At 41.9% G+C, this 18,860-nt stretch overlaps 1 protein-coding gene across 3 annotated transcripts in view; it reads left to right on the top strand.

The window, feature by feature from the left end:
* Positions 1–18,860, top strand: part of NCBP1 (nuclear cap binding protein subunit 1) — a 46,966-nt gene that overhangs the window by 18,873 nt on the left and 9,233 nt on the right. For all 3 annotated transcript variants that reach the window (XM_075067451.1, XM_032766708.2, XM_075067450.1), the window contains 8 exons: positions 251–314; positions 8,058–8,168; positions 10,014–10,078; positions 12,359–12,421; positions 12,936–13,010; positions 15,025–15,128; positions 16,515–16,637; positions 17,433–17,535. In XM_075067451.1, coding sequence (XP_074923552.1) covers positions 251–314; positions 8,058–8,168; positions 10,014–10,078; positions 12,359–12,421; positions 12,936–13,010; positions 15,025–15,128; positions 16,515–16,637; positions 17,433–17,535 — 708 coding nt within the window. The remainder of the gene's footprint in view (positions 1–250; positions 315–8,057; positions 8,169–10,013; positions 10,079–12,358; positions 12,422–12,935; positions 13,011–15,024; positions 15,129–16,514; positions 16,638–17,432; positions 17,536–18,860) is intronic.

Below are 18,860 nucleotides of genomic sequence, written 5' to 3'. Positions count from 1 at the left end.
CAAGAATTGCATATGCTTGGAAGTAAACATGTCCCTCCAGGTTATGGTTCAAGTGTATGTGTGGGTAAGGTTGCACTGATGCTTGTGTTTTGCACCTGTTGTGTGTGTAAATAGTTGACTTCAGTCTTCAGACCTGTCAATGTGACAGTCTTCATGCAAAAAAATGAACTATTCCGTAAATCATAATTTCTTGGTACCTAGACCATATCTAAAGTGTTGCATTCTAATTCACATATATTTATTTTTGCAGTGCTGCACAGCTGCTGAGCTATCCAGGAAATAACAAGATCCCTTTGAACTATCACATAGTTGAGGTATGCATTTTACACATTGCATCTTGTACACATACTTGATACCTTTACCTCCTAAATAATAGACTCCAAACCATTGTAGTCCATTCTTTGGGTATCAGAGTGGCCTGAAGGCTAAGGTGTAGTTTCTCCCTGACTTAAATTATCATCCTGCAGTCTTAATGAGTGGATCAAGTTCAGTTACCACTATTGCAATAGAATTTCAAATAACAGCATTTCCAAAGTTTTACCTGTGTATTTTTCGTAGTTGGCCAATGTACTGATAGGGCAGTCATCTCTGAGATGGGTCTTTCTTTAAGATTTTTAGAGCTGAAAAGAACTTAGTTCAATCAAAAAAAACAAAAACAAAAACCCCCAAACCTTTGTCTCTCACTACTTTTCTGAGTTGCTTAGAGTACTGTATGTCACATCTCAAAAGGTTTTAGCTTTTAATTTGAAGTCAATTTCTGGCTGTTCAGTGATGTTTCTTTTTCCATAGTCACTTCTCCAGGTGGAGGGCTTTTTAATAACTACAAATATGAGTGGAAAGACAAGTGTAGGTTCTCAGTCAGTTCCTCTATTCAGAGAACTCTCAGGCTGATGCAGAACTTTGTACGTTAAACTGAACATTAGGTTGAATGTGGTGACTTGAGTGTTTAACTGCAATTTGTTTTGCAAGGCCTCTGTTAAAAAGCAAACACTAAGAACTAGGAAGTTCAGTTAAACTTACAAGCAGGTGATAGTCTTGTGGGTGAATGGCTAAGCAAAATCACTCCAGAAGTTAAAGGTTTACGATCCAAAATCCCCAAATATTTTAAGCCAGGAATCTCATATTTTAAGGTTAACCAAACCACCTCGTCTCTACCCCTATTCAGGCCAAAGAAATACCAGAAATGGAGATTCCTTTATCTCTCCATAACAGTTTTATCGCATCAGTGTCTACAAACCCTAAACTGCCTTTAGTGTTAATCAGAGAGTGGTTGTACAGAATCTCCAAAAGAAATAATTTACCATTCCCAATTAAAGACTGCTTAAAGGCCTTCAAAAAATTCCAAATCAGAAACATATGTAGGGGCCTCCTCTTCAGTCACTTACCTGAATAGGATATGAAAGAAATAAGGTTTGTAGGTAAGAAGGTAACAAGGGGAAATGGAAAGTGGGTATTACAGGTTGCTTGACTGTGACTGTTAACCTTCCTGTCTATGAATGTGTCTTTAACAAAACTACAATGTTCTTAGGTTCCTTCTGTCTGAAAATTCAGTGTTAGCAAAAAAACCAAAACTGCTATGCTCTTGTAAGATCTCTAACATTCAAGTCAGTGAACCATTGCTTTCAACCTTAATGCTAGTTCAAGTAATGCTTTTGTCTAGGGAATTTCCTGCTTTTCAAATAGTCATTTGAATAATAGAAATAATGTGAACTAACTAGTAGGAAAGGAAAATGCCATTTAAGCTTCGATACCTGTGTACTTCTGCCTCACTGATGGAGGGCTAAGGTGCTCCATATTTCCTCAAAGTGCCATGCAAACCATGCCCAGTTACGCTAGGTGCTTAAAGGATTCATGCCCTAGGGTTAGGTCACTTCACCCCATAAAGTTTCTGAAGGCAGGCCTAGAACTCTTCCTTCCTCATTACAATTAGCTGTAAAAAAACTCTCCAGGTTAGCCCCTCAGATGTGGAGCTCCTGTCCTGCAGTTGGTCTCTGATGAACATTCCAGGTATCTAGCGCTCAGTGCATTGATGCATTTAGTACCCTGTCAACCCATGTACGTGAGTGTCTTGTGGTAAGTGATGGCCCAGTGTGCCTTACTGTGTGCTGGATGAGATGACGGTGGAGTGGAATCATCAGTCTGAACTTGGTAGAGATCGTCAGTGCCCTGATCATCCTCTGGTTCCTTGGAGTACTAATGGTACTGACAAAGCAGGATGTGCCAATCTGAAGGTCCTATTTCAGCATTTAGTGACCTGGAATTTGTCATTTTAGATACTTGGTCTTGTGCACCACATTTTGGGGGACAGACCAGCCTCAATTCGTGAGGCTGGATTAAATGTAGCTTTTGTTCAATCTTAACTGTGTTTATATGCCAACCTCTCCATCACAAACTTTCTTTAATCAAGAGATTCTGACTAACGATCCTTTTGGGAAAACTAAAAGCTTTACCTTATTGTCCAAGAATAAGTTTCATCTTGTAACCTTTTTTTTTTTTTTTTTGCTTAAGAAATTCAAGTTGAAAGCGCAGTCAGTATTTAGGATGCTAACACATTTCTCATGTAATTTTTTGGAAGTCCATATGATTAGGCATTTGTTATGACAGCACGGGAGAATGCAGTGCTGTAGTAAAGGCCAAGATGGCAATTATGCATAATACTTAAATTTCATTTTACAACTTTCTCAGCCCAGAAGCAAATTACTTTAATTTCCTTACTGTTCTTGATTCTCTTCTAATATTGCAGTAGTTCCTGCTGTAAGCACTCTAAACCTCCTCTTTTGATTGTTCATAACTTTGGAAATCATTACTTTTATGCTGCAGTCTTCTTGGCTTGGTCTCATCAGAGGTGAAGTTAGTTTTGGAATCTTTGAGTTAAATTGGTTAAGTAGACATTTTGTACATGGTGTTTCTTAAATCACTGTTTTAATTAGAAATTTTGTGCATACTTAACTCAAAGGAGCTGTCTTGTTCGAGCTTGCCTCATTTAGGAAACGGCTGTACTTGAAGCAATGTTCGTCAGTTTTAAAAATTGAATGTTTAAGGTCTTTAATATATGCACAGTAGAATTTACTGTTAAGTTTTAATGATACTTCTAAAGCTAGAATCTCAGAATAATAGTGCAGTAAAGTGCTTTCACTTTGGATTGATGTTTAACTCTCGTGTAGAATTTGAAGTGGCTGCATTCTAAGGTATCAGGATATCCATCAAGGACACACTAAGGTGAGATGGAGAACTTACAAAGCACATTAAGTATTTTCTGTTGTTAAAGGAAATGCAAAGGCATTAGCAAACTAACGCTAGGAACACTAGAGTTGAGTGAACAAGTAGTCAAGGCTAAAGTCCAGAGTTTATGTTGAAAATTGAACCTTTGTTGTGCCTTTTTGCAGAATTTTAGAGAATAACTAGTTATCAAGTGAAATTGCAACTCTAGTGTTCTTTTCTGTATGTAAAGTCAGAGACTGAACCTGAATTCCGGCATTTCCTAATTTGGCAATATTGTAGCTGTGCTGGTCCCACAATATTGGAGCGATAGGTGTAATCTCTCTTTTTTACTGCACTGACTTCTGTTGCTTACACAGAGTTGCTTAGTTCTGGGAAAGGTACGCGGTGTCACAGCCAGATTGTTACATTGCAAGAGAGCGTGCAAGGTGAAGCAGAGTTCACACCTCTCCAATAGTATGAGAAAGGAGGGTTAGTGAATCACAGCTTGTAATAATGAGCAATAAATCCATTGTCTTTGAGTCCATGATTTTTAGCTTCTAGCAAAGTTATGAATTTAAACTCCCAGGCTTGTTTTTAAGGTGTTGTGCAGGCTTTCTTTGAAGATGAGGACTGAGAGATCCGATACGGAGAGATGGTTTTCGTTAAAAATGTTTGCCCTCAAGTTCTATGGCATTCCTTTTTTTAATCATTTTTTCTGTGTGACTTCATTCATGATCTTAGTGATTTGTCTCATTTTCACCCATATTGTTGTTGGGGGAATTTAATGTTCTCTAGGAATTCTTAATTTGGCTCTATAGTGAAGCAACAACTCACTAGTGCGGCACCTCCTGCTGGTTGTCTTGGGAATTAGCTCTCCAGCATAGGCAGCACCTCTTACTAGCTGGTGTCTCATCTGCCGCTGGCCCCCATGTCCCTCCCGGACCCTGGTATTCTTTATCTTGGAGTTCTGCCCACCGCAGTACCCCCACACACTGGTCTCCCCACTCAGGGGAACCCCCAATGCTCTACCCCCACCTTGCCTCAATGGCTACTGCTAGTCACCATCTAGCCCCCACAGTCTGTAATGGCCACTCATCACTGGCAAGGGAGTTAGGACCTGCTGACTTTGCCTATTCCGAGGCTGTATCTCTGCAGCCCCAGTACCTCTGGAGGTCTTCACCGAGGCCTCAGTCTGGGGTTTTACCAGGCTGGAGCTCCCCAGCTCCCTTGCCCTGTTCTCCAGCACTGCTCCAGCTCCAGGTGCCTTTTTCTCCCAGGCAGCCAGGCCCTTCTTCCTCCACAGCTAGAGAGACACTCCTTCAGCTCCTGGCCCCCAGCCCTCTTATCAGGGCCAGCTGGACTGTCATGGAGCTGGTCAGGCCTATGGTCAGCCACTCCCTCAGTTGCTCTCCCTCCTTTTCCCAGCTGCAGCCCTCCCCAGGGCTATTTTTAACCCCTGTTCTGCGGGAGTGGGGCAGCTGCCCCACCACAGGCCCCCTTTGTTCTTACCCATTATGATAGTCTGTTACATGATCATATATAATAAAGGACCCCTACTTGATTCCATGTGCAGAGAAGTGTATGGCTTGACTCTTTCAGGGTACTTAGCACTTTAATGAATTCCATGTATTTCGAGCAAAGTTCTCACTGACTGCAGTTGAAGTTGAGTGTGCTCAGCACTCTTACAAATCAGACTCCAGATTTGGCACCCAAAAGTGAGAACAGTGACTCCTTGTGAATTGTGACTTGCCCATAATCTCACGAACACTGTGGCAGAGACAGGGATATCCAATACTCAAGGGTTGCATTTAATTTTCTAAACCATAAGACCATCCTTTCTCCTCTTGCAGTCCTCTGCCTCACTTCAGTATATGGTCCAACTTCTGAAACAAGCGTGTCTGGGTCAGACAGAAGGCAACAGCCGCCTCATTAACTGTACAGCCCTGACTTCATTCCCTTAGCACAATTCATCCTGCTCACTGAATGAGGCAGGAGTTATCAGTACATACACACAAGGGGGCCAAAATGAGGTTGCACAGGCAACCTTAATTTTGTGTTTTCCTTCTCTTGGCTGCTTGCACACAGATGAGACAGTCTCCCTGCTTGCAGTGCCTGTGCCTCATGTCAGAACAGCCCTTGGCTTCCAGGAGCCTGGAAAGTCCTGCTCATCCCCAGAATGGAGTATGCTTAATACAGATGGGATCTTCAGGGTTTGAGCATTGGCCTGCTAACCCCAGGGTTGTGAGTTCAATCCTTGAGGGGGCCATTTAGGGATTGGGGCAAAAATCTGTCTGGAGATTGGTCCTGCTTTGAGGAGGCGGTTGGACTAGATGATTTCCTAAGGTCACTTCCAACCCTGATGTTCTGTTCTGTTCTATTCAGAGTTTCGCTTCCAGACTCTAATATGTCTCTACTGAGCATGTACAAACTCCAACTTTCATTGGTTTATAACTTGGCCAGATAGAGGCAGATTTTCACAGGGACTGCATACGGCAAGTTCCTGACATCAGGGTATTGCCCTTCCAAAGATTGCTCCAGAGTATGGAGGCACTAGAATAGGGGTGGCCAACCTGTGTCTCCGGAGCCACATGCGGCTCTTCAGAAGTTAATAAGCTCTTCCTTGTATCGGCATCGACTCTGGGCCTGGAGCTACAGGGCCCAACTTTCCAGTGTGCCAGGGGGTGCTCACTCCTCAGCCCCTGGCTGTGCCACGGGCCCCGCCCCCACTCCATCCGTCCCCACCCCCTCCCCTGAGCCTGCCATGCCCTGGCTCCTCCTTTCCCCTCCCCCTGCCTCCTGCATGCCATGAAACAGCTGATGTATTACTGTGGCTCGTTGGCAATGTACATTGGTAAATTCTGGCTCCTTCTTAGGCTCAACGTCAATGCTAGAACGTCTCAGTGAAATGGTTACGAATTTTTTTAATGTAGATAAAACATAGTTTTCCAGACTTCATTCTGTGAAAGGGCTGAACCATTTGCTGCAGTTTTCTCCCAAAAATCAACTTGATTCAGATCCAAACACCTGTTGTGGAGAATTTCAGACCAAATAATTTAACTTTGTCAAAATTTTAAAAAACTGAAAACAAGGTGTTAAAACAAATGTTTGGCATCCTAACTGTAGGCATCACTACCTGTGCTACTTAGATCCAATCTGTATTGATACAATACAAATGTACATGTGGTCAGTTTTATAACACAGTGCAATTTTCAGACTTCCTTGATTTTTTATTAAATCTCATAGAAGCTTGCAAAATAAGACAAGTTTAAAGAAAATTACATCAGTAGTATTAATATTTAAAGTCGCCTAGTTGAAACTTTGTTTTGTAGCATAGTTTGGAATGCCCCTAACTACTGAATTTCCTTTTATTCAAATATAACTTAATTTATAGATTTTTGTAATATCTGAGGACATCATCAACCTAAATGTATGTTAACTGATTTCCTTAACCCCTTTAAATAAAAACTAAATATTTTTTGTATTTTCCCCTTTTTCCTGTTTTACTTCTGTAACTTCTCTAGTTTGCGTCATGAAACTTAATTGACTACTTTTGTTTATGGTTTCACATTCAGGTTCTCACTGGTGCAGCATTTTGATTGTAGACAATGCAGGAGAATAACTCAGTTTAAAAAATGTTTTAACTGGTAGTTTTTCAAGACTATTTTGTTTACAAGCCAATAGAGGGTCAAACTTAAGATGGCTTGATTTGGAGAGACACAACTTGGAAGATTGTACAGTATGCTACTGTTAGGGGTATTGAGTGAGTGGGGGAGTAGTATTTAAGGTGGTGGGTTTTAAGTGTCTCACTGTGTTGAGCAGGGGTCTCAAACTCCTAGCCCACAAAACTTCCCAGTGTGACCTGTGGGGCTCCAGCAGTTTGGGGGCAGGGTCTCTCCATTGATCCCATCTGCCACTCCCAGGCAGTCCCTGCCCCCAGGCGCCTTACAATGCCCCGGGCCCTCCACAGTGGAGCTGAGCGGCATCTGCCTGCTCATTCCATGAGTCTGCCGGCCCCTCCTTGTGGCCCCCGGGGCAGGGTGGGGCTGTGCCTCTGCTCTGCCCCTGCCCCGAGCACTCGAGCCAATAGGAAGCTGCAGGGGCGGTGCCTGGTGGCAGCAGTGCATGGAGCCCTGCCCCGCCACCCCCCCTGCCCTGCCTTGGAGCCCCAGGTAAGCACCGCACTCTCCTCCCCCTTTCTAGAGTCTGCAACCCCATCCCCTGCCCCAGCCCAGAGCCCACACCCAGCACCCAAACTCATCCCAGAACCTGCATCCCAGATCCTCTCCCCCACCCAAACGCCCTCCCAGAGCCCAAACTTTCACCCCTTCTGCACCGAAACTTCCTCCCAGAGCCTGCACCCCAATCCCCTACCCCAGGCCTCCTCCCCCACCCAAACTCACTCCCAGAGACTTAGGCAAGTGGGGGGTGAAGTTTGTGGGGGCAGGGTTATGGGTGGCATGAGTGATATTGGTCCGCTGGGAGAATTTGAGGATTGACACTGGCCCTAAGGTAAATTGAATTTGAGACCCCTGGTGTTGAGGGTCCTGAATGAGTCTTGCAGTAGTTCTTGTTGCAGAAACTTTTAAAAGGCTGCAGATGAATAGTATATGCATGTGCTCTCAGTAAGAGAGGCATTCTTTTGAAGCTACCTATTTTATAAACACGTCTTATAGTTCTCATAGCAAGAGTTTAACAGATAAAACGTGCCTTATTTGTGGTACATGATATTGTTGTTCGTCAGAATCTGGTCAGAATTGTGCAGACTCGGACATGATGATGGAAATGTGTGCATGGGTCTAGACTGGGCTCTGATAACATGTTGTTGTTGTTTTTCCTCCTCCTCCTCTTCCCACCAGGTAGTATTTGCAGAACTGTTTCAGCTTCCAGTTCCTCCACACATTGAGGTGATGTATACAACACTTCTGATTGAATTGTGCAAACTTCAACCTGGCTCTTTACCACAGGTTGTATCCTTCCTTGTTAAGGAGCACGGTAGCTTTGAATGCTTTTTCCTTTGTTCTCTAGAAAACTGAGTATTGGCATGAATTTTAGCAGTGACTCTATTTCCTTCTGCCTTTATTCAATTGAATAAAACCAGCAAATACTTTGACCATCAGTACTGCATATGTGAAAGAACAATGCAGACAAATAGCCGTTGTAGTTCTGTTACCTTAGGCTCGAGTGTCAAAGTGTTGGGGAAAAATCTCCAGTGTTTTAAGCACTAATTTTAAAAATAAATCCCAAATGCTGGAATAGATGACTGTAATGTATCATTGAATCATAATACAGGAAACAGATTGTCAGTAAACTTGGCATATATTTACTTCAGAGAACAGAGCATGTTGGTTTCTCAGTTACTATGTGTCTGCATATTAACTCTTAGTTAATATAAGTTTCTAAAATTAGATTACAAATAGCAGCAGCATTTGTGTAAGTTGTACCACTAGAAATTTTGCTTGTTAGATGAATAGAGGTTGTAAGGCTTGTTAATTTTGTGATCACTTCATGACCAACAGCAAAATGTATGTTTTATAACTAAACTTAAAAGTAAATTGTTAGACTATATTCTCCTTACTTACCTGCAAAGACTTAGATAGAGATCTTTGTCCTGCAAGAGACAAGGACATCACTTAAACAGTGCGGGTAGTTTAAAAAGTTCTTATGGTTTAAGATGTCTGAAATATCAAGTTTCAGATACTATCCAAGTTTGTGTTTTGCAGCTCAGATAAAGTCCCTGAAATTTAGAGTTAAATCTTTGGCACGCTTGTTATATATCAGTGGTATCATCATCTGAAATGAACCAGCTTTAAAGGCTCACTCTGGCTTCTAGAAGATCAGTGTTATAAAAAAGTGTAAAATTGACTTTGGATGACTTGATTGGGTGAAAATTTTCAGTTTTTCTAACTCAACTCAGATTAATAGATTCATAGACTCTAGGACTGGAAGGGACCTTTAGAGGTCATCGAGTCCAGTCCCCTGCCTTCATGTCATGACCAAATACTGTCTAGACCATCTCTGATAGATATTTATCTAACCTACTCTTAAATATCTCCAGAGATGGAGATTCCACAATCTCCCTAGGCAATTTATTCCAGTGTTTAACTACCCTGACAGTTAGGAACTTTTTTCCTAATGTCCAACCTACATTTATGCAACAAGTCTGTCACTGAAATAGCTGCTGCAGTTTTCTTGCCGCATCGTAGCGGGGATGTCTTCCCCTTGCCATCTTACATTGTCCCATAGTTTTAAATATATAAGCAATAAAGAATCATGGAGGACTGTCATCCATTTTTTGAGCTGCCTTCTGTTTAAATTCTTCCCCCAAAATCTCTGCTAACCCTAGTGGTGGAAAAAATGTGGCAAAACCAATGCAGTATTCAGAGAAATGAGGATTAAAATGAGTGAAGGTGGTTGGTTCTTGTTGCTTGTTACTGAGTTCTTTAGTGTGTTAGGCTGCATCCTCTCCAAATAGCTCTGTCTCTTCAGAAGCCAGAGTGCTGAGGTCACTGAAATTTGGGTCCCCATAATAAGCTGGATGGCAGCAAGTATCACTAGATGTGCAGCTTCCATTGTCTTATAGAATACTCCTCTTTATGAGCAGAGACAAGAGTCTACCTATTGGGCAAACTGCAGTTTCCCTGTTTTCCATGAAATTACCAGGACTTACCCTAGCATGGGATAATTGAAAAGTGAGATGTTACTGGGGGCTAGGGGGGCCGGCATCCATCTGCAAACCCTCCAAAGAAAGTGGAAAGAGTTAGTATATGCTCTGATTTATCAGACTCGTCTTTGCCTTAATAAGACACTTGTAGCTTGCACAAGCCACAGAAATGCTGTACATGCGTTTGGATACAATGAACACTACGTGTATAGACAGGTAAGTGCTTGTGCATATCAGGAACATCAGAATGTTTTCCTCATTGTACATTGATGGATTGAAAATGGGTCACATGAAACTCTTCTTACTACCTATTGGTGCCATAAAAAACCAACTGTAAATCCTAAATAGTGTTAATGGTTTGAGCTCTAGTCTTGAGCCTTCTAAACTGAAAGATGGGCATCTCATAGACTTAAGGTCAGAAGGGACCATTATGATCATCTAGTCTGACCTCCTGCACAATGCAGACCACAGAACCTCACCCACCCACTCCTGTAGCAAACCCCTAACCTATGTCTGAGTTACTGAAGTCCTCAAACTGTAGTTTAAAGACCTCGAGGTGCAGAGAATCCTTCAGCAAGTGACCCATGCCCCATGCTGCAGAGGAAGGCAAAAAACCTCCAGGGCCTCTGCCAATCTTCCCTGGAGGAAAATTCCTTCCTGAATATGACGATCAGTTAAACCCCGAGCATGTGGGCAAGACTCACCAGCCAGCGCCCAGGAAAGAATTCTCTGTAGTAACTAGGATCCCATCCCATCTAACATCACAGACCATTGGGCATATTTACCTGCTAATAATCAAAGATCTACTTAGCGCTTGCTCACCCTTCTCTGCTGTCTGCTGAGACCCTGCTCTCCCTACTCTCAGAAGGACAGTTGCCTTATACTGCCAACCCACTGCCCTCCAGATCACTGCTCTGCCTATGAGCATGGTGCATTTCTGAGCTCAGTTCTCATGCTGCTCTGCTGATGCAGACCACTTCCATCCTCTCACCTGAGGGAGGGGCTGAGAGTTGGTTCACAGTGGGATAGCAGGCTAAAGGAGGGTGACAGTTCATTGTTCTAAGGGTTATGTAGCACTTGTGCAACATGTAAGAATTGCAGTTGCTATGGAGAAAATCATTAAGACGATTACATGTTTGCAGTCAGCTATCTTTGGTCCCATTATATCTATTTAATAACATAAGCAATGTGGTGAATCTGACAGAACATGAGACTATCTCCATTCTGTCTCAAAAAGGCCAAAGACTCGCTAAGCCTAAGGAGTGTCTGCGCTTACGGTGATGTGTAGTGTGCAGACACTGCCCGCCCCCAGCGTGGGTATAAATAGTGTAGGCCATGCTGCACTGCTTCTGCGTGCAGAGTGCAGCTGCACCAGTACTTTAGGGTACATACTCTGCATGGCTCTCTACGTTCCCAAGAAGTGCCTGTTTCTAGCAGCGTAGTGTTCTACTGCAGAGCCTTTCCCCGCTGCCAGAGCCTTTCCCCACTGCCACATGTCGCTACATGCACCCTACACACCGCTGAGGTGTAGGCATGGCCTGGTATCTGAGAACACACATTACGTTTACTCCTTAGAGGTGCCTTTCAGACCACTAAGATGGAGCCACCTGGAACCAAATAACAAAGTTTTGTCGTTGTTTGGGTGGAAGCTTGGGTAGTAGTGGGCTAAAACTGCAGAGTTGTCACTTTTCATTTTTTCTTGTTTGAGCTTCATGGACTTCATGTGAGGTTTTTTTAAATGTTGCAGGCTAGTAATTGCTCTAAAACCTTACGTTGTGACCTAATTAATCAGTGGTTTTTAGTAGCTGAGAGAGAAGCTGTACCTTACAAAGGGCTGTGTAAAGGCAGTTATCTGCCAAATAAGAGAAACTACTCTGCATGCCTGAATCATATTTTAGCTGATAAAATAGTGATGAGAATGAAAAAGAAAAATCTAATAACCCCCTTTTGAAATTGCCTGTTGCACTTTTATATAAATATATGACCAAAGACCTCTGTAGATAGACTTATGCACTTGACAAACTTGGCTTAATTTGGAGTTCAATGCTTAGCAAGTATTGGTGGTGGGGGAGAGGCTGTGTAAGGGATAAATTTCTAAAGTGTCTAGGGGACTTAAGAGCACAATTTTCACTTGTTTACAGAGGAAATCCCAAGTCTCTTATGCACTGCTGAAAATATCCCACTTCACTTGGGCGCCTAAAGCAAAGAAGCTAAACATTGTTGACCTTAGTATAGCAGTGTGTTTCCGTTCCGTTATAAACGGCGCTTTAACATCAACATACCAGACATTAGTATGGCTTTTAACCGAATGGGTCACTCACTAATGACTTACTGTGTGACTTCTTTCTGTTCATTTTTGGGACGCATTTTTCTCGACTATTGAAATGACTAAGCCTGCCTTTGAAAAGTATAATTGAAATGCTCATCTGTTTTTGTTTGTTTTGTTCTGTTGTTGTTGCATACTTAATAGAACTATAACATTTCCCTCTTTAAAAGGTTCATGAACTGGTTTTCCCACCATCTGAGTAACTTTCAGTTCCGTTGGAGCTGGGAAGATTGGTAAGTTTCTGTTGGGGGTTCCCATTTGAGCCATTTGTATTGCATACAACTTTCCTACGTATCCAGAACTTGCCAGTGTTGCTGCTGATAGTTGTCTCTAGCTATCTGTAGCTAATATCTCTCTAAAGCACTAATCGCCATAGAATTATCACCATAGTGCCTTAACTTTATAACCATTTAAATTTGGACAAGATGCAAAATACTGTTATGTAACTAATATATCACAATCTACTAAATACAGTTAAAACAGATTTTGCTGTAATTAGAAATCACTTATTTCAATATATATTTACGAAGATGAGACTTCATGTTGGCAGTTCATAGATTCTAATACTATTATATGTTAATACCCTATCTCAAAATTGCTGAGACCTGTAGAGAACAGGAAAGAGAGCATTGTAGATTAACTGTGCTTAACCTGTGAACACTTAGTATAGCACTGAGCCAATCTAAGAGCAGAATAAAAAGCAAATACAATGCTTGTTAAATGCTATCAAATTTTGCACTTTGATAGGTCAGATTGTCTTACTCATGACCTTGACAAGCCCAAACCCAAGTTTGTAAAAGAAGTTTTGGAAAAATGCATGAGGTAAGTGAAGCTTTTGAACATACCACTTCAGGAGCTTGGTATTTACTATCAAGTTTGTCTGATTACTTTTAGATACTATACTATTAACCAGATTCCTTTCAACTTTGTACCTGTATATGTACTTATGAACTCTTTTCCATACGGCACATTCTGTTAATTCATGTTTTCAGTAGATGTGTCAATCTGTTCTGTTGTCTTGGCTGATAAGACTCTTGGAAATAATGGGACACTCCCACTCTCCTAATAGATTGGAGAAGTGATGCCTTTAAATAGGAGGTGAAATATCCACATCTACATTTTCACTTTTAGATGCAAGTCCGGAGGGTTAGACACGCCCTTTACTCGGACTTGCGTGATGGAAGTTGATGTGGGGGGGAGGCGCGGTGTGGCAGAGGAAGTAATGTTGTTGGAAAGTATTAGTCATTCATAAACTAAATGCAGGAAGGAACATACTTTTGAGTTCTACCTTATTTAATGGCTTGCAGGTAACACAGGGCCTAATTTTGGTTGGTGATGAGAATCCAGGATTCTCATTGACTTTTAAAAGGAAGTTGTCCATGCTCAGGATTGGTCCGGCAACTCATGATGGGGAGGGAATAAGGGTAAAACTTTTTTCAAAGTGCTTAAATGACATGGGCCTTGTTTACACTACAGTTAGGTTGATGTAAGGCAGCTTATGTCAACCTAACTATGGTAGTGTCTACGCTACAACCTTGCTCCCACCGATGTAAGTGCCCTGTTACACCAACATCATACCCACAGGAGGCGTAGGGCTTATTTCAGTGTAGTTAGGGCAACCGTGTCCGTGTAGACACTACATTACTTACATTTATAGTTGGCTAAAATTCTTGTCAATTTCACGGCTCTGTGCTGGAGCCATAAAATTGACAAGAAAGGTAGATAGATTTTCCTGCTGTGAACTTGGCTCACAGCGCGGGCTGTCACTCTGAGGTGGGAGAGTCGGGGGGGGGGAGGGGGGGTCCAGCTAGAACCCAGCTGCCCCCCAAGCTACCTGCTCCAAGCAGGCTGGTGCCCAGGCTTCCCTCTCTCCGTCTGGAGCCCTGGCTCCCTGCTCTGAGCGCAACTGCCATGCACTGGGCGCCTGGGCTCCCTGCGCCCTATGAAGCTCCCAGAGCTGTCAAAGTGGGGCTTCTCTGAGCAAAGACAATAGCAATATGAAATTGACAAGAATGTCAGTTTCTCTGTTGGTTGGCTCTCTGCTGGGAAATTGAGCCCTATGGGACTGTCAGTGCTCCACAATGCCCCACTCCAGTTGGTGCACGCACACCAGGTGAGGAAGCGCTCCACCTGCAGAAGGAGAGTAGTTTGGACACCAAGAGCCAATTGAATTATCATGATGGCTCTGTGTCAGCCTAAACTAAGTCGACCTGATTTATAGTGTAGGCAAGCCCTTAAATTCCCAAGTGAAAACTGTTTTCACGTATTCCTTTTTGAGTCAGGAAGTACAGGAGGAGTAAAAGCACTGACTGGCAAAAGAAATATTTTGTCTGTGGATCTCTTCCATCTCACCTCAAATGGTGGTAGGCTAATTCTTAAATGTTTATAAAGGTTGGAGGGAACTGAGAGTTAAAATGGAGAAGTCAAGATGACTTTATTTCATTGATTTTTTTAATTGTACCACCAGTATCTTGCCTGTGATCCACATAGCATGTGCAGTGTTTGAATAAAATGTGGCCCTGACTGATGATTCCTCTTAACCTTTCAGTCTGAGCAAAGTTAATTATGTGAAGTTGAGAATATAACTTTTAAGTTATTCAAATCTAAAATGTCCATTGGAAGGTCAATGCATAAAATGGTTTAATTGGCTGGAAGGAAACGGTTTAAAATGGTTTAATTATCTGGAAGGCACTATCCTCAATAAAATGTAGTAATAATCAGACTTCTTGGTTTTTGTTCTCCCTAAATTAAAAGAGCATCGTTAAGGCAACACCGTGAGGTATCCCTCAAAATATTCCACTGGTAATTCTATTACAACTGAAATTTTCTCTTGCAGGCTTTCATACCATCAGCGAATAATAGATATTGTTCCTGCTACATTCTCTGTCCTTCGTCCTGCAAACCCATCATGTATTTATAAATATGGAGATGAAAGCAATAGTAAGTTTAAAAGCTATTTAGAAGATGTTAACCTTTTCTTCAAAATGCTATCAAAATATTATCTATCTTTTGAGATCTGATCAAGCAAGGAAACCTCTAGTTTGAGTCAAATTAGTTATCTTTATAGAAGAAAATTCACAGTGGAAATAAAAAGGCTGACTTTTGACCTGGAAAAATTTGCCTGAGTGGGGCACAATAATGTAGTTTAGATCTAAAACTTTGATTTGGGGCAGGCAATTCACTAAAAAGGGTTCCTAAAAACTTTAAAATGTCAATGTAAACACCTTGGTTTGAAGTTAATTACCCTGCAATGTTTGCAGCCTGAACACTGCAGCATTGTGCTAGTTGCAAGAAAGTCTAAAAGTCAATTTGGCTTCTGTTTTCAGTGTCTGAGCTGAATGATGTGCAAAAGTTGAACAGCATAGTGAAGATAAGTTACTAGTCTTTGAGTGCCACATTTGTTTCAGAAACAAACGAAAGAGCTCTTGGTAAGCGCCAAAGAACTCTGTCTAATAAATAAGCAAGCAAACAGACAGGAGTAAGACAGTAGTTAAGGTGAAAAATGATATGGAGAGATTATTTGAGAAGAAGAAGAAAAAATGGATGAGTGCCATAAGTATAAGGAGTGTCACAATTGAAGGCACAAAGGTGAGCGGGAGAAGGAAATGAAGAGACTCTTCAAGGAAGTAGGAAGAAGCTAGAGCACAGATGTAGACAAAGGAACGGTTATGTAAGCCCCCTAAAGTTGAGACCAAGGGGGTATTGAATTTGATGTAGCAGATATGAAGGAAGGATTCTATGGGGCTGCTGATGTGGCCAGTGATATGAGGAGCAGGGTGGTAGCAGCAAGATTTTTGGGTAGATCCGAAAGGGGAGAGTTGAAAGGCAGAAAAGGTTATACGTATCTAGGGGTGGCTAACTTTTTGCTGCTGGAATAGAGGAAAAGGTGGACTTGGGAGGAAGAGAGGACAAAAGGAATTACATGACTATACTAGTTCTGCAAAGCTTTTATGTGGGGAGGTGCTGCCACAGCTCTTAATGTCCTCGCTGCCTGGAATTGTGGATGTGGTTTGAAGTGTCATTACATAATTTAACTATTCACTGAATATTAAAATAAGTTCACATCTCGAGAGAAATTAGAGATTTGTGAGTTGGCTGCATGTGGTACAGATGTAGCACAAGAGCTTGCAGCTTGCATGCTGGAAATATGGATTTTGCAGCCAAAATCTCAGTTCTATTAATACAAATCAGTAATTGTTGTTTTTTTAATTGTTCAAGGAAAAGTGTATGCTTTTTTCTGAGAAATGCACAAGCTGACATAAAAGTAACCCATATTCATTGCAACTAATTTTGAAGATGATCAGACCTTTTGTCTTACGTTTATAGAGTCTCTGCCGGGATATACTGTTGCACTCTGTTTGACCATTGCCATTAAAAATAAGACAAGTAATGATGAAATCTTCGGCATCTTAAAAGATGTGCCCAATCCTAACCAGGATGATGATGACGGTAAGGCTATCTGACATTAGGCATTAAAGGTCATTTCTTCTGTGTTCAAAACTACTTTCACCACCTTATCGAACTAGGAGCTGTGCCTGGTACATGGCTTTGTACACTTAACAGAAAACAGAACCAATATAAAACGTTGAGTGTATTCTTGTTTCTCTTGCCCCACAGGCAGGGTCCATTCTTATCAATGGGATAGTGGTAGGAAGGAGTAAACTGGTATGGGATGTAGTGTTGGGTGGCTGCTGCTGACAAAGATAGTATGAATGAATGAAATAGTCCCCCCAAACTTCACCATCAGGATGCAGTTCTTGGCATTAGTAGAAAACCCCTGGGTTATAGGAATCCTAAAGGGATTAAACTGCTGTTTATCCTCTGAAAAGAAAGATGTTGATAGGAGTGCTATTGAAAGTCAGCAGTAGATTTTGCTAAGTTTGATAAAACTTTTCAAATATGTATGGAATCTTCCCTGCTGGTATGAAACAAGAGTTTGAGGATAAGGGAGTAATGTAGTGTAGTCCTAAATGTACTCAGTAGCTGCGGGTCAGCGAGGTAAGAGTATCTCTGCGTGGTGGCACCTGGCAGCCTGAGGGAGTTGCTGATAAAACTGCAGCTTTTAGGAAGCATTGACTGATTCCCTGTTCAGGCTGCAAAGCTCAAGCACTAAATCTTAAGTTTTCCAAAATAAAGAAACCATGAATTATCTTCAGTGCTTTGTTTGCAGGGTTAGATTTTGATAAATACTTATAATATTGATTTTAATTTAACCCACTGTTTCAATTTCAAAACAACTTTCAGATGAAGGATTCACCTTTAACCCCTTGAAAATAGAAGTTTTTGTACAGACTCTGCTCCATTTAGCTGCCAAGTCGTTCAGCCACTCATTCAGTGCTCTGGCAAAGTAAGTGATAAATGCATTATTTCTGGGGTTATGGAATGCATTTGATCAGAACAGTGAATTGCTTGATAGAGCTATTCTTCCACAAGCTTCAGTGTTTTGTATGTTGCACAGTGTAATGTGAAAGTAAGGAAGGAGAGAAGAGCTGATAGTTCTTTTTTTTTATATATATATATTAAAGGGGGTGGTAGTGTGAATCTTACTATACAAGCAGAGATCGTAATGTGCATTTTACTCCATGTGGGTAGGTCAAGATTCTGCATGTTCTGAGACCTGCCTTAGCTTGTTGCTCACCTGGAAGAGTGCAGCAATAGGTAGCACACTTCCCGGTGCCCACAGTGAGTCCCGAGGGCACCACCAGCATAAAGGACACAGCAGCAAATTTGTGCATCCTTTTGCTCATGCCACACCTGCCAGGACCAGTGCACTTTGTGGGCATGGCATGAGTACAAGTTTTAATGCCCACATGTGAACCCTGCTAGAGTCCTGGGGGACTCTCAGAGCTGGAGAGTCTTTTGGCCCCATCAGAGCATAGCTATGGAAGGAAGTAGGTCTGACAACATCATTTATATATTGGTATTGGACACTGCAAGCTATGCTGCAGTGAAGATACAAGCTAGGTTCAGTTGTGATAGTTGGAGTGGTATCGAAATGGAGGCTGTACCAGAAAGCAATCATAGGTGACCTTCTACCTGTGTACTATAATCTTCTAGGAAAACTGGAGGTAAGCTCACCCAAGCATGGAAGAAGTACCAGCTCAAAAAGGGCTTATCTGATGTATCAAACACCGTCCCAGTCATTTTTTCTGCTCATAACTGATGTAGCATGGTCTAAAAATTCCATATTTTTCTTTTAGCAGTTGTACTGAGTGAGGCTTGGTGTCTCTCACTAATTTTGACTATCTTGGTGAAACTTAGACTAGTTCTGCATATGGGATAATATGTTGCAAGGGCACGTCCACACTGGGGCACTCAGATACGTTAGGGCAAATCAACTAAAGATGTAAAGTCAATGTTCATAAGTTAAAATGTTAAATCCCTACCTGGCCGCTCTCATTCAGGAGAGAAGTGGCAATATTTCGCTGTAGATTAAATTCCATTACGGGCTTGTCTACATGAACAATTGGACTGTGTCCAGCTGGGGTCTGAATGACTCCACACTAGCCTGCTTTGGTCAAACTGTGGACACCCTGAGACTCACCGTAACAGTTTGTTAAAGTATTTTAACGTGTCACCAGGGCATGCACAGTCCGAGAGACCACAGCAGGGTAGTGTGGGGAAGATTCATACCCTGGCTTGCCGCAGCCTAATTATTCTGCTTTACTCCAA

This window comes from Chelonoidis abingdonii, chromosome 6 (assembly GCF_003597395.2).
Source record: "Chelonoidis abingdonii isolate Lonesome George chromosome 6, CheloAbing_2.0, whole genome shotgun sequence".
Classification (NCBI taxonomy): domain Eukaryota; kingdom Metazoa; phylum Chordata; order Testudines; family Testudinidae; genus Chelonoidis; species Chelonoidis abingdonii.
The sequence above is the reverse complement of the archived record's forward strand: the minus strand, read 5'-3'. Positions and strand labels throughout refer to the sequence as shown.